At 42.1% G+C, this 16,829-nt stretch overlaps 1 protein-coding gene across 2 annotated transcripts in view; it reads right to left on the reverse strand.

Annotated features, from left to right (window-relative positions):
• The window catches only part of USP6NL (USP6 N-terminal like), a 241,838-nt gene that overhangs the window by 13,401 nt on the left and 211,608 nt on the right, over window positions 1-16,829 (reverse strand). For both annotated transcript variants that reach the window (XM_088468752.1, XM_088468751.1), the window contains exon 13: window positions 14,765-14,917. In XM_088468752.1, the coding sequence (XP_088324878.1) occupies window positions 14,765-14,917 (153 nt within the window). The remainder of the gene's footprint in view (window positions 1-14,764; window positions 14,918-16,829) is intronic.

Raw genomic sequence — 16,829 nt, forward strand, 5'->3', positions numbered from 1 at the left:
CTATTCTTCCAAAATACCTTTCCTTGGCAGAGCCTTTGTTTTCTTTCCACCCATTAAACATTAAAAAGGACATATAACCTTATAGAAAAAGGCAACAACAACAAAACAGATCTACTTGTGATAAATGTAGATTTATAGAAGCAATTCAAATATGCACACTTTTCCAATGATTTGTCTAATAATAAGGCTGGAAATGACTATATAAAGATGTTACTTTATTTGTTTTAATGAAAACTATGAATCTTTCCCAATATGAAGACACACTGATAGTGGGTATTTTTTGTTATACTATAAACATGCCAACACGGTTCAGTCTTTGGAGGGGTAACACAATACAATGTCCTTTCCCCACTCTACTTGGATGATGGTGATTTCAATACCTGACATTTAATAAACATAGCATATATTTGCATCAGTATGTGGGAGTTTCCGAGCTGTTGGGTATAATTACACACAAAACTGCATTATCCAGTATGTTCTTATATAACTAGATTTGAAAAATAATGTTTAAATGGAGAGAAAAAAAATAAGAAGGCGGCAGCACTCTTATAAGACAAAGCCTTTTAATATAATCCATCTTTGTCTTGGATGGTATTTAAATGTATGTCCCCTTTGTTAATAATGTCACTCCTGCAGTTCTTTCAGGAGTTTATGTTAAGCTTGCCACCCACTTTCCATGGTTTATGCTGATTTTGGAATTTAAATACCATGTGAAGTTAGATTTAACACCTGAACTCACAAATCCAGTAAGGCTGTGAGTGCAGGAAGGGAGGAGGACGGGATACTCATTACAAATATTAACTAGTAATATTTCAAAGTTATAGATGTCCTGGGCATTTTTATAATTTAAATAATTAACAAACTAGTATTTTAAGCACAAGCAAATGAAAAATAATTCTAATAATGATGATGCAAACAAAAGAGCAGGTTTTTTTTTTTTTTTTTTTTTTACAAGTCTCTATTCCATGGTTGAATGTCGCCCCCCAGTGGATGCAGTCTGTTCAGCCAAGCTTATTAGTGAGTGAGCTTTGAAGCTTCTGTGAATGTATCAGCTACATTAATTAAAGGTTCAAGGTTAGTCCGCGTAGCTTAAAATGTATCAGTCTGCAACTTTTGCTTTTGTTGCTTGCAATAAACATTTAATAAACGAAAAAAGAATAAAATTTCAAGAATCTAATAGGATGTGAAGTCATACACTAAGCGAAGCTCATTAATTTTAATGCATCTGTACTAATGTTTTAGCAGACATGAATTTTTACAACATATCTTAAAGTAATTTGTTGTCTACAACACTGGTTAAATCAGTACAAAATTTAAACTGAAAAAAAAGGAAAAGAAAGACCTTTAACCGTATTCTGCAGCTTTAACATAGTAAAATAAAATAAAAATCTTGGTAACTCTGCTGAAATTGTTAACGAACCTCTGCTTTAAAAAATCACTTCCTTAAGACTGAATGCTCCTTTAACTATCACAGCATGGATTAAGTCTAAAGAAAGGGCAGGCATTGCTTTATTTTAGTTAAATGTCACGAGAAAGCACCTGCTTTCTGCAGTGATAAAAAATTGACATCCTGCTGCAGCATTTAGCAGTCATTATAATGAAAAATAATGTGCTGAAAATTGCAAGCGAAATCAAAGCCTCTTATGTCTCTATACTAAGGCTTCTGTGGGAATATGGTGCTAGAACGGAAAATGCCTACAAGTAGAGCAGAGAGTGTGAATATAGATTTCTACAGTGCTGTACAACAAAAGATTCTGGGAGTTATAGAGCAGTGAATGTCAGAAGAAAACATTTTAGGCCACTTCAAAACCATTCTATTGTAGCCTGCATTTTGCCCTGAAGATCATCCCAGGTGGGTAAGAAACACAAGACTGTTCAATGTTTAATAAAGGTTAAAGGTTTGTTTTTGTTTGTTAACATCTTCTCGGTATGCCTGCAAAAGTGAGGAATGTGAGAACGGATTTTAATATCAGAGGGAGCACTTTGTAATGAGACATTATGCTTGATGTGGCACATGTAAGCACATTTCCAAGTGATGTCTTATGGTGTTTTCAGTATCTAAGCAGAATGACTAATGCATGATTCACCAGGTCACATTTGTCTGATTATTTGCAGGTCTATATTTATTTCCCATTATTCCACCAAAATAGTTTGAATCGTAAAGCCACTGCATGTTGTCATCTCTAGTGTAAGCCCAGGAGACATATCAATGAAGTGATCTTCCTATTGGTGAACTGAAAGAATCAATTTTTTAGTTTATATCATGACCCAACCCCATTTACAGAATCAGAAAATATTTATTTTTAAGCACAGTGTTTAAATTGACATCTGTCTTGTTGAGAGCTCAGTTTTGACTACCTCTGGATAAAACATATAAAACTCTGAAAAAGGTTCAACTTGATGTATTTGGCTATGAAACCTAAGCCAACACCTTTTTCATATATCTTATTATCATAAACGGTGAAGATATTATGCAGCGCTGCACAGTAAAAGGTTCGTGATAAAAACAGAGGACATACAGTGATGTGAAATAGAAAAGTAAAGATGTCCCTGTCCAAATGAGTTTGCAATGGGGTATCAGTCATACATAGTGGAGGAAAAATAATTTCAGCTTCTGATTGGGACAGATGTTTATATGTTTATGGATAAAGGCACTGTACTAATTCCTTGCTGCAGGCATATACAAAGTCAAGAGGTGGACAATTAATGTAGATTTCAGGAGCCAGTCAGTTAATATTATCCAGCAGGTTCTTTTAAAGAGACCGTGAAGATACAGCCACTGATTAACAGAAATAACTCCAATAAAGTAGGCATTAGGAACCATATTTAGGCGAATAGCTTACATGGCTCCTGGGATTTGTCCAAACTTGATCTAGTTTATGAACAAAACTTTGCTGCCTACTTGCTGCATGTCATAACTGCAATATTATAATAGTAACCACAGGGCAATAATGCCACAGGTTCACATTTCATAGCTTAACAATGTAACACTTCAATTACAATAACACTTCATATATTTAGCAATGCCCAAAAACATACTTACCAACTCTCCTTGATCGTCAGGGAGACTCCCTGAAACAGTAGCCATCTCCCTGACTCCCTGAAGAGCCTACCAATCTCCCTGATTGCACCTTACCCCCATTATGAAGCGGTTATATAGAAAAACCCATAGATATGTACATTCCAATTAGATCAATAGTATAATTTCCTTCCATTCGTTATAAGTCACAATGATCCCTGTGGCTCCATGCAATTTCTGAAAAGTATCAGTGTATTTTCATCAACAAGTAAATCTTATTAAAGATACTTCCTCATCTTTGCGGCCCCCTGCTGGAGACGCTGGTTACGCTACTTACGTATCTACACTAGTCACTGAAGATACGTAAGTGGCGTAAAGATGAGGAGATACCATTCGGCCCCTTGCTGGCTTGCTTCGCTCGCCACAAGGATATATTCCCCCTCCATGCCCACTTGATGGGAGGGAATGACGTTGGTCACTGGCTGATCTTTACGCTACTTGGGTATCTTCACTGACTTGTGTAGATACGTAAGTAGCATAACCAGTGCCTCCAGGAGGGGGCCGCAAAGATGAGGAAGTACCCTTTTTAACTGTATTTACATTTGGATGTCAGTCAATTTTATGACACGCCTCTCAGATGTAGCAGTACTGCCGCGCTCATAGGTGCTGCTTTCACATTCTCCCTGAAATGCTTTTTCAAAAGTAGGCAAGTATGCCCAAAAAGTTTATTTTTTTGTTGCCTGTCAAAGCAGCTGTGGTCAGTCTGGTAGCAAAATCATAAAACTATTTTATTTAAATAAATAGTACATATTACATCTATATACACAGTTTTAACTGTATTTGCCACTGTGGAGTTAAAAGGTATAACAGGCACTTATATGTCAGCAGCATGATAATAAAATTACTATAAAACAGTAATTATTTAAATGGGATGGAGACTATTTGCTTTGTTGCACATATCTTCCTCGCAGTAAGTCATATGTCTCCTGTGACCAGCAATACTAAATAAATCCGCCACCATCATGGTTCAGCAGTTCAGTATATTGGTTACAGTACTGTTAGGGAAAGCTTTTAGTCTGGCAATTACTGAAAAATGCTTTTAGATTACTACCATCATACATTACACAATATAGATTTTCTAAACAAATTGGTCATTTTTTTATTTATGTTTTTGATATCCACACAATCACAAAGTATAGATGTAACAGAAGCGATCTCTGTGGTGAAAACTCATTTTCAGACACGTTCCAGTAAGACATGAAATGTTTAAATAGATTCCAGAAAGGTGTGCGACATGTGGCAAGAGGCACAGTGCTGAGGTGTGAAGCAGCACTGTTACAGTGTTGCTTTATGAAGTGTGAACCAGTCTTCAGTTCTAGGTGCGTAGCAGCTGTGTATCCTGTTATATGGTTAGGTCAAATGCAAAGAGAATATCTGCTAGATTTATACCACTTCTATGGAAAAACAAATGAAAAAGCTCATAAGAATAATTGCAGCTAACCCTATCTCACTAACATGCCCCCGCAGATGGCTCCTCGGAATCAGTGTTTCCGAGGCTAATGTTAAGTACATTTTAGTAAGCAAAGTAAGAACCTCACACAGTAGAGACTGCCATTGTTTTCAGAAATATTAATTAGGAACTATAGACACCATGAGACAGGAGCTGAGTATTGGTTCAGCTGACAAATGACTGGTAGGTACACTTTAATAAAACCTGGATCACCAAACAAAATATAGTCTGGTTTAAGAATGTGTGACAAGCATCCTAAACTCCTCTGTCAAGACCATTAAACAGAAACTTTAATTAAAAAAATATAATAATCTAAAAAGCAAATTCCTCAATAACCTTTTCTCAACAAATTCATGTGATAAGCATATTTTTATACATTATAGCAAAAAATACACTGCTATGCCAATAACTAGATCTACAATTGGAAATATGAACTTAATTTAAATACTGTGCAAGTATTTTACAGTGCTCTATATTGTACTGATAACTGGTTTATAAGGCAGAGGCCACAGGATGGCACCATAGCTCACATTGACTACGTTACACTTAGGCTGTCCAGGCTGACTTAGTTTCTAGTTTTTATTTATTATTAAATAAAAATAATTGCCCTTCGCACCCCCCCCTCCCCCCGACCAACATGTATTCTCATTTTCCACACTATACGATATATTACCGATCTTGTGATCCACAATGGATCACAATGACCATCATATAGTGTGTACCCCCAAATGCACCGTTTAATAAATTGAGTGGTTCAATCTTCCAATCTGAAGTGCTGCACATCAGATAGGATGATGCTACAGACGCGGTGTTATAACATTATGTAACTATATATTGCACAGTTGTACGACAGATAGTATATCGCATGCCATACAATCGTTACATTGTGTTGCCACATTGCTGAGGTGTGTACCCAGCTTGTGGTTAGGAAAATCATTTATGGATTTCTAAGGTCTTTTATTGATGAGATTCTAATTCAAATCAAATGGAGAGACACATTACATGTGCAATATGCTGAAACTTACAAAACAAACCATACAAAATTCTTTGTTAGGCTTAAATGGGGTCTGGTTACCAAATTCAAACTATTAGAATATATGTCACCAATGCAAACATTGAAAAAAAGTTCTGCAATCATATACCCAAAAGTAAGCTATTTAACTTACCTGTTCTGTATGTCCACCAGCAACAGCTATGACTAGCCCCATGCTGAAGCAAACATGGATATGCTTGAGGTGCAGTATAAAAGCCACACATGGTAAGGTATGTTAGTGAGCAAAGCTTCTTATCCTATTCTGGCTTGGGATACTGCCCAATGAATTATGTCTGGAGTCTGTAAACTCGGCACTTGTGCCGGGCCCTGAATAAGTTTATAAACATAACATTTTATCTAGTCGTGAGGTTCTATCTGATTCATGCTCAACTGACACATATAGCCAAATATAACGTGGAAATCGTTGATAACTCAATTTAATATGAGATACATGCTACACTATAATGTGCTAGTATAGCAAAAACTTATAAGTCCAGAAAGAATGTCAGGGAAGCTAGAAACTGAGAAATTCTAATTATCTATATAATAAGCGAGAAAGCGTTTCTGTCTGTCTGTCCTTTATGCATGGCCAGAGTTTTGGACCCAGCTCCACCAAATTTGGCAATGCGGTGTAGTTTGACCAGGATTATGTTTTTGCCTGGGTTTAAACTTAGTCAGGGCCACATACTGTCAACAATCCCTAAGAATGGGGACACTCTTAAATAACAGGTTCTGGGGCTGGCTTCAGCGGAAATTGTCAGTCTGCCAAAAACCTGTGAAAAAGCTACAAAAGTATCCTTTTAACCTAACATTCTGAGAAACGTGATGACTCATGCAAGTTCATATTAAATCCAGAGCCTCTGTGTTTGCATGCAAGGACGTAAATAGAACTTTGTGGGCCAATAGCAAGATCTTAATAGGGACTCCCCAGATGTAAAAAAAAACACATACATTTACCCCCACACAGAGCCCATTCAAATTATGCCACACAGAGCCCATTCAGTCAGGGGCGTAACTAGACCTAGGGGGCTAAATAGCAACATTTTCACGGGCCTCCCTAGGACAATCACAACCCCCCCCCACACACAGCTCTGTCCAATCACTCAGATCACCCCCACACACATACAGCACTGCACCCATACAGATTCCCCTAACTCAGGTCCCCACCCTCACATAGATATTCCTCCTTACTCAGATCCCCCCCTCATCCACTCACTCAGGACCCCACACATAGGGCCTGATTCAGAGCCGCTCGGAAGCGGCCGCTCGTTCGTTCCGAGCGATGTTTGCCCAACTGCGCATGCGTACAGATCGTAATACGCATGCGCGAACCAGTCAGTGCAGCCGAAAATCGTTTGTTCGCTAAATAGCGAATGCCTGCTATTTTAAGTGACAGGAGGAGGCGTATGTGGGTGGTAACAGGGGAAGGTGCTTGAAAACGGGGAGTGGAGATCAGAACGCAGGTGTGCTTAAAGGTCAAAACGGGTGTTTTAAGGGTGTTCATAATTAATACAGCAGCGTCATTGACCACGTCACTGGGTTATTTTATAGTCAGAACTGCTCGCAAGATTGTGGTAGGAAAAACCAACCACAAGAATAGCGAGCAGTTCATACGCTGGTTGATGTACTCGATTAATCTAATAAATAGCGGACATGACGTAGGATGCGAGCGGCCAGGGGGCGTAGATTAAAAAAAAACGACCGCAAGTTTTGTTCGCTCATTCAGACATAGAGGCGTGAACAGACCGCAAAGAGCGAAAGGTTCATTTGAATAGCCACCCCTTTTTTCAGAACGAACGACCGCAAATAGCGTCCGGCTCTGAATCAGGCGCATAGTTCTCTGCTCCCACCACACACACACACACACACACACACACACACACACACATAGCGCTTCACCCAAACATAGATCCCCCCCTCTCCTAACACAAAACACCTTTCCTTTTTACACCGATGTCCCCGCTGGTGCTCACTATTATAGAGCTCACCAAGATGCAATCCATATTGGGAATGTGGTGTGGGCATGGCGGGAGCTGCGAGTGCCGCTCCGCCCACACCACGCCCCCGGTCTGAAAGCACTGATTTTCAGTAGTGTACTGCAGACTCAGCAGGTGGTCCCATATTTAACACAGTTTGTAAATCCACAATTTAACGTAGTGTCGTCAGTGCTGGCACCATAGGTGCAGGGGGAGGGCAGGGTCCCATAGCAGCCGCACCCCCTGCACCTACTGTAGTTACGCCAGTGCATTCATGTTATGCCACACAGTAGTACCCCTTATACACATTATGCCACTAGTTAGTAGTGTCCTTTATACATTATGTCATACAGTAATGCTCCTTACAATACACAGTAATGCCCCTTACACATTATACCCTACAGTAATGCCCTTTACAGATTATGCCACATAGTAGAACCCCATATAACACATTATTCCATACAATACTAGTGCCCCTTACACATTATGCCCCCCAGTAACTCACGTCCCCGTGTCACTCCAGGAGCCTCTCGCCTCCACCTGTGTGCCATCAGCAGCCAGCAGGTGTGGATTTGGGGCCAGGCCACCAGCTAATTACTGTTGGCACAGCAGCAGACATGTACCAACAGTGCCTGCACAATTTGAATCTAGCACTGGTCGCGAGCCAATCAAAGCTCTCGGACCGGCAGCCAACCAGGAGCGGCCACTGCCAATTGGCTGCCGGTCCACGAGCTCAGATTGCCTCATGACCGGCGGCGCTCATCTCTCCATGACTGCCTACCATTGCGCCAACTGGTTGGCCAGCATCAAATCAATATCACTCCACCTGGGCCCCCATCGGCAGCACTGATTGGACCGGCCCACCTTGTGTGCATGACTGCAGGGGGAGTGCCGGGCCAAACAGGCAGTTGGGGCACCACAGCAGCTGAACCCTGTGCACCCACGGTAGTTACTCCACTGTTTGCATGTATGTTAGCAAACAGTAGGGTCCTTTTCAGGATCAATGGAATGGGGTTATAGGCGAGGACACTGTAAACAAATAAAGGCTGCAGGTGTACTTCAGGGTCCAGTCTTCAACCTGGGCAACGCCGGGTATCCCAGTTAGTACATAATAACTTAAACCCTTACAACCGCAGAGTCTGAAGCTGTAACGTTTAACATTGTATCACAGTTAAAACTGAAAGTATGCCAATTCGATTCAATTAAAAGGAGGTATTCTCTGAAGGTAGGTTGGAAGGGGAAAAATACATTTATAAATGCAGAAAAACAAAGAATAATAAAAAAGATTTACCTGGAAAGTGGTGCTGTCAAAAAAAATAAGCTAAAAGGAAGTCTTTTTTTTTAAATTGTATAATCTTCTAAATTCTGGTAAATCAAACACATGATGACAAGTTGACTAACTTTAAACACTTAATTCCTCTGCCTTTCATAGTATTGATTTTTGCTATAAGATTGACAGTATACATCTATACATAAGCCGTTGACCCACTGACACTAGTTCTCCTTATTTTGAGCACTGTTAGCCCCTCTGTGAAAGCAGTAGAACTGCAGCCAATATATGCTATTAATGATTTCCATGTAAAATGATTCTTAAGTGCTCACAGGTTTTAATAAAGTATAGAGTAGATTGATAGTAACAGATAATCATTTATTCTGCATTATCAATATTGTATTTTCTTATGCAGTGTTTCTGAAGCCTAAAGCAGCTAGCTTGCCTCATTAGCTATTTTGCCTCACCAGCTCATATAGCCCCCCTGGCTGTTAACTGTGAGATGTAATAATTTACATGAAGAAAAAGAAGTTACTTAAAGTACAGAATTGGTAGAAGGGCCTTCTAAACTCTTGTTTCCTCATACATTATTGTTGCAGTTGCACCAATCAGCCCTTTTGGAGCGCCAGGTCCCGTCTGACTGCTTGTGCCAAGCATTTTAGGTCTTTTCATACGAAAATGTGTCTTCATCACAAACGGATGAAACTGTATACAAAGTGCTACAATGTAGCGGCTGCGCCTTTTTTCCATGCCAAGATTAACTGTGCTTCGATTCAGTTGCACAGTTAGACAAGTTTCACATACTAAATTAATCAGTGCAGTCTTGAGAAGCAGTTTGTCACATCTGTTTGCGAATACAACGCATTTTGGGTGAAAAAGACACAAAGACTACGTTTGGCGCAAGCAGAGTTGCACAGGACCTGGCGGCTCACTCCCACCACATGACATATTAGGATAAGTGTATTGTTTACAAATGCCTTACTGCCTTTCTTCCCATTCCCTCTTCCGTTCTCTCCACTCCACTGAAACAGCCCTCACAAATGTCAGCAATGACCTCCATGCTGCCAAATACAAGGGCCACTACTCTCTGCTGCTTTTGACACTGTGGACCAAACTCTCCTCCTGCAAATCCTTCACTCCCTTGGTCTTTGTGACACTGTCTTCTCCTGGCTGTCCCCTTATCTGTCTCCTCTCATAACTCCTCTTCCCACCCACTTCCACTAACAGTAGGTGTTCCCCAAAGTGCTGTTCTTGGACCTTTCCTATTCTCCCTGTATATGTCCTCTTTAGGTGAACTCATCAGCTCTTTTGAACTCCAATATCATCTCTATGCTGATGATACACAGATAATCAGATCTACCTTTCCTTCCCTGACCTCTCCCTGTCATATCTCCAACGGTCTTCTCTGCTATCTCTTCCTGGATGTCCCTGCACTTTCTTAAACTTAATAGATCCAAGACCGAGCTGATCATATTCCCACCCTCCCACATTACCTCACTTTCCGCAATGTCATTATTAATTGACGGCACATCTATGTACTCTAGCATCAAAGTGCGCTGTCTTGGAGTAAACCTGGACTCCTCTCTCTCCTTCAAACCACACATTCAGTACCTCTGGCAGTCCTGCCGTTTCCATCTAAAAAAATATTTCCAAGATCAGATCCTTTCTCACCCTGGATGCTACCAAGACCCTCAATCCACTCAATGGTCATCTCCAGATTGGACTACTTTAACCTCTTCCTATCTGGCCTCCCTGACTCCCACCTCTTTCCACTCCAATCTGTCCTCAATGTTGTTGCTCGGCTCAGCTTCCTCTTCAAATCTTCTACTTCTGCCTCCCCTCTACTACAAACCCAACACTGGCTCCCCTTTTTCAGAAACCAATTCAAGATGCTTACACTCACTTACAAAGCCCTCCCCCAATCCTCTCCCATTTACATCTCTGACCTCAGCTCCCTTCACACTCCCGCCCACTTCGCTCAACAAATGCATTAGTCTCTCCTGCTAACTGATTACTTCCTCCCACCTCCAAGATTTTGCCCCTGTTACTCCCTACCTCTGGAACGCTCTCTCACTTCCGATCAGACTCTCCACCTCTCTACAAATCTTCAGACGGGCTCTCAAGACTCACTACTTCATCATAGCTTTCAGGCTCTCATCCTAACCCGCTACTACATGCTTCTTCCTCCCTGTGTACCCCATCTGTTTCACGCCTGTTTGTCTGCCCCTCCTCTTTATAATGTAAGCTCTTACGAGCAGGGCCCTCTTCCCTCATGTGCTTCTCCTTACTTATACTTTCATCTACTCCTTACTCCTCACAAGAGCACCTAACACTTGGTTGCTGACTCCCTTCTGCTTATTTTAAGTTTTATGATCGCTAATGCAGCAATGTGTATAATCCATGTCCTTTTCCTGCATTGTATTGTAAGGAGCAGTGACGTTAGAGAGGGTGAGAAGTTTGAAGAGGATTCTATAGGGGAATGGGAGCCAGTGCAGGTTTTGGCGGAGTGGAGTGGAGGAAGTGGAATGGCGCAAGAGAGGAAGATCAGTCTAGTTGCAGCGTTGACAACAGATTGAAGGGGAGCGAGATGGGAATGTGGGAGGCCAGTGAGAAGGTTGCAGTAGTCGAGCTGAGAAATGATTAGTTAGTGAATAATCAGTTTGGTAGCATTCTGGGAGAATTGAATGTAGGGGTCGAAGGAGAAAATGGAGTCAAGGGTGACACCCAAGCAGCAAAGCTGGGGAACAGGGGAGATGTTGGTATTGTCAACAGCAATAGAGAGAGAGAGGGAAGTATAGTTGCTTGTCATCAGACGAAGGAACTGATGAGTTCTCCCAGGGAAGAGGTGTACAAGGAGAAGAGCAGGGGGCCCATGACAGAACCCTGCAGGATACCAATCGGAAATACGGAAGGGGTGAGGTGGAGCCGGAGGCAGACACAGAGAAGGAGTGGTTCGTGAGGTATGAGATTAACCAGGCATGGAAGGTGTTAGAGAGAGCAATGGTGTGAAGGGTGCGGAGGAGGAGAGGATGATCCACGGCATCAAAGGCCGCAGAGAGGTCCATGAGGATGAGCATAGAGAAGTAGCCTTTGGATTTGGTGACTTGACCAGGGCGGTTTCAGTGGAGTGAAGTGGGCGAAAAAGCCAGATTGGAGAGGATCAAGGATGGAGTTATCAGACAGGTAGCTGGTGAGGAGGGTTGTAGACATGCCGCTCAAGTATTTTGGAGGCGAAAGGGAAAAGAGAAATGGGGTAGTAGTTAGTGGGTGAGGACGAGCCGAGGTTGTTGTTTTTTTTTTCAGAGTAGGTGTGACAAGAGATGGTTGAAAGGTGAGGGAAAGATGCCGTGGAGAGAGATACGTTGAAAGGTGAGCAAGGAGGAAGCAGGCAGTGGAGGAGAGGGAGCCGAGATGTCGAGAAGGAAGGGGGTCAAGGGGGCAGTTGGAGGGGGAGAGTACAAGATGAGGGAGTGGACCTAGTCACCCGTGGTGGGGTGGAAGGAGCACATGGTGGTGTGGCCAGAGGGAGCAGATGGTGGGGGAGATGGGGCTACAGCAGGGAGATCGGAGGAGATTTTGTGACGGATTGCCTCAATTGTGGAAGAGAAGGATGCAAAGTCAGTTGCAGTGAGGGAAGATGGGAGGAGGGGGGGGCAAGGAGATTGTTGAAAGTATTGGAGGACAGAGGAGTTGAGTGACTGGAAGTACTGCTTGTCGAGGGATAGGGCAGAGATGTAGGAAGAGAGGACAAACTTGAAGTGGAGGAAGTCCGCCATTAAGCAAGATATTCTCCAAAGGGGCTTGGCGAAGTGCCAGAGTTGGGGTTTGGAACGGCAGCGGGGGACAGAGGAGATGGAGGCAACAGAGTCAAGTGCAGAGGTGAGGATGATGGATAGGAGGCCGTCTGGTTGGGGCAGATCATGGTTGATAGAGGAGAGTAGCAAGTAAGGAGGGCAAAACAGCAGGGTTGAAATTCTCAAGATTACGTCTGGTGACGATGACTTTGGGTGAGGGGAGGAGTTGCGAGAATGAAGGAAAGTAGATGTGGTCAGAGAGAGCACACAAGAGTGGCCAAGACAGTGGGTGGCGGTGGCAGTCCATTGAGAAAGTCCAAAGGAGGAGGAAGGGCAAGAAGATTGGTGGATGCGGGATTAGTGATGTCGATAGGGATGTTGAAGTTGCCAAGGATGATAGAGGGGAGGTCAGCAGAAGAGGAAGTGGGGAAGTCATGCAGCAAAGTTGTCAAGGAATTGGGTAGGGAAGCATGGGGAACGGTAGAAGACCTCAAAGATGGAGAAAGAAAGGGAGGGCTTAGGTGGGATAATGTGAAAGAGCATGCCCACTCTGCCACCTTGCCAGTTGTCAGGTCTGACAGAGTGGGTGGGGGGGGAGTCCCCCATAGGGGAGGAAAGCAGGGGAGGTGGTGTCAGAGGAGTGAACCAGGTTTCGGTGATGACGAAAAGGTTAAGAGGGTGGGAAATTAAGAGGTTGTGGATAGTGGGCAGTTATTGCAGATGGATTTGGTATTCCAGAGGGCACAAGAGAATGGGAGGGAGGGGACAGGGTACATGTTGATGACATAGACTGGGCTATGGGGTAGGCCGGATCGGGGGGTAAGGTGAGAGCCGGTGGAGAGAATTGGTATGGGGACAGGAGTGAGGAGGCATAGTGGCAGTCTCAGGGAGTAGGGAGGGGGGATAGGAGGGGGAGAGAAAAGGATGGCAAGTGTACAAATCGTTGGTGGGCAGGAAAGAACGGCAGAGGATACATTTCGACGAGAGCCAGACAATGAGGCAGTGCAATAAGGAGGTGAGGTAGTGGAAGAGAGTAAATAATGTAGTGTGTTTAAAAGTAAAATGAAGAGTATTAAATAATAAAATGGTAAAATGTTTCTCAGAATCTGAAAGTTCAAATATCAAGTAGTTGCAGGTGAAGAGGAAAGTACTTGCAGTGTCCAAAACAGGGAGTTCAGTGTAGGGTGGGCAGGTTATGCAGATTGCAGGTGTTTGTTGTGGAGATTTTGTACAGATGTGTCCTCATACATCTATCCTCCTTGACCGTTAAACAGCCCTTCTAATCACGCCATGCTGTGACTCGGTAGCGCAGAGCATGTTTTTGTGCGACTTTTTACCTTCAAATGAGTCTTATTCACACAGTGATGCGAACAACTAGCACAAGCAGCTTCTGCTGATTAAAATGATATGCAGCATGCCAATGTTATCTGTGCGTCTACGGGTGTACCTGCATGTGAAACGCTATGTTACAGTCGCTGACACTGTAACGTAGCATTTCACATGCAGATACAACCGCAGATGCACAGAGAACATAGGCATGCTGTATATTATCTTAATCAGCAGAAGTTGCTTGTGCTAGATATTTGCATCACTGTGTGAATAAGACGTATTTGATGGTTAAACATCGCACGAAAGACGCCCGGTGCTAGCGAGGCACACGTGCTCCTGCGTTATTTGTGGCACGACTTGTAGCGCATGGAGAATAGGTGTATGTGGACACATCTGTAAACTCACTTTTGTGGCTTTAATGTGGTCCATCTGTATTAGTGTTGGTTTGCAGTATGTTTCCCTTCAGTTTAACGCCGGTATAATGGCAATATTAATTTTAAATGCTCATAACAACACTTTAGAACAAAACAATTCAGATACTAAACACCCCAACAACCTACTCTAAGCTAAATAAATAATGCTACAAACATGTGTGCATCCAGATTAAAAAAAGTGTTACGAGCTATAATAGTAGAGGGCCACAGGTGAAGCCTCATAGTGCAACCTATTGCACATCAGTGTTCTAAAGCAATATACTCAAAGACAGAACCTCCTTGCATTTGGGAGATATTTCAATAGATATAATTTGGGTATAAAAAAAAATTATAAGTGTGTAATTTATAACAATGATTGTGGTGTTAACAAGAAAAGAAATAACAAGAAAGGCTCCTCACCTGGTGGGGGGAGGTCAAGTTTTGCTCGCTTCAGCTCAGTCATGGAAAGCTGGAGTTGATCAATAACAAAGTCATCCTCATAGCCAAAATTCTTGGCTAGACTTTCCTGTAGGAACTGAATTAGATCTTCCATAGTCAGCTTCATTAAGTATTCTAAACAAAAACAAAACATGGTTACACACATTATACTTCTATAATAACAAAGAGCACAGGTAAAGAGATGAAAAGAAAATTACTTCATTACTTAATAAGCTCAAATAACCATAAAAGCATCATTATGGCTTTGGATTATTAACATTTAATTATTTATGAATAAATGAACCAGGAATAACACTGAAAAAGTTATGCTAAATGATAAAACTTAATTAAAAAGGTTTGGCTCTGTCAAAAGCATATGAACAATGGTTGGTGCATCCTAGCTTCTACAACACACATTGTGAATGCATCCAAGTGGTGCTGAAGAGGGCTTGAAACAACAGTTTATCATGTAGCAGATGCAAAATTAAAATTGCAATAAACACTGACTGACAGAGACCACTTTGTGCACCAATAATATAGCACATAATATACATAAAGGAGGTATATTACTCCATGTGGAAACCATCTTCACTTTTGCACTGCACTCGTGTTAACAAAAATATAAAGTAAAAGCGAGATCCGGTCACAATCCTGACAGTGGGGATGAGGGTGCTGGAATCCCGACACCTGCCAAAATCCTGGCGCTGGCATCCCGACAGTAAGTACTGGCGTTAGGGGGAGGGGTACAGGTTTGGCACTAGGGGGAGGGTTAGGCACTAAGTGGGGAGGGTTAGGTTTAGACACTAGGGGGTAGGTTAGGTTTAGTAGGATGCGGGGGAAGGTTAGGTTTAGGCACCAGGGAGGGAGGTTTAGGGTTAGGGAGAGGGGAGGGTTAGGATACTGACCGACAAGTGTCAGTATCCTAACCCTGTCGGGATGCCTGTATCGGGATTCTAACTGCCGGTATCCCGTACCCAACTCGTAACAGCACCCATAAGTTAGGGAACACTTATGCACAACTCTGGTTATGTACAAAAAAAATATACCTCCTTCGGACAAAACCACTAGGTTATAAACCGTTGACTGTGACCATAAGTTTGACCTAAAAAGGTGTTACCCCAAAAGTGCTGTAGCTTAAAAAAAGCACATTATGTCATTTTATAAATACAGTTTAATGAAAACCAATGACTCTCTGGCCTACTGTTTTCATACATGTCCACCAAAATATTTTGAGAGCTGCTCTTATTGCTCATTAAACAAGGATACTACACATTTCCGATGCTACCATAATTAGTGGTTTGGTCTCTAGACACTAATATATTAGAGTCTATGCATGCTATAGCCTTTTCATCTGAGCCATACGAGCATTAAAGTCTCTAAAGGTTACGGTAGTTAGTAAATATGCACAAATATGCCTATTCAGCTTATACTGACCTATGAACACCTTTTGCTACCAAAAATAGAGTTAAAATAAATGCTAACATAGGCATGTTTTCTTTTATAAGGTACTTGTGTTGCCATGGAATTTCTGCTATCAGGAGCAGAAAAAGGTAAATATATATATTTTTTTAAAGATAATTATACCAAAAACCCTTCAGTTCAGTTAGGGTGGGTAAGGAAACCTGAGGGCTGGTAAAGGACGGTTCACCTGGGTAGGACACTATAACAAATGCCTAAATAAAATAATAAAAATGTTTTAACAAGCAGAGATGAAAGCCAAGGATTTGGAGATAAAACAGATGTTCCGCAGGAAGTGCCAAGGCTAATCTTATGTGACCCAGGTGTTATTGAAGCTTTTGGCTCTTAAAATCAGAAAGTTCAGGGATGGTCCTCAAGGAACAATAGCAGTTGATGATTTTCAGATCTCCTATATAATGCAGATGTGTGTTCATTAGTTAAAAGATCCACAGGTGGCCCAGAAAACATGAACTGTTAGAGGTCATTGAGAACCAAGTTTGGCCACCCCTGAAATAGAGAATACTCTCCTTAAGATTGGTGTGAATGGGTGCAGCTCTAACATCCTGGTGTTGGCAGAATTGTATCCGAG

The sequence above is a fragment of the Taudactylus pleione genome, unplaced genomic scaffold, assembly GCF_031769625.1.
Source record: "Taudactylus pleione unplaced genomic scaffold, aTauple2 ptg000086l, whole genome shotgun sequence".
NCBI classification, from domain to species: Eukaryota; Metazoa; Chordata; class Amphibia; order Anura; family Myobatrachidae; genus Taudactylus; species Taudactylus pleione.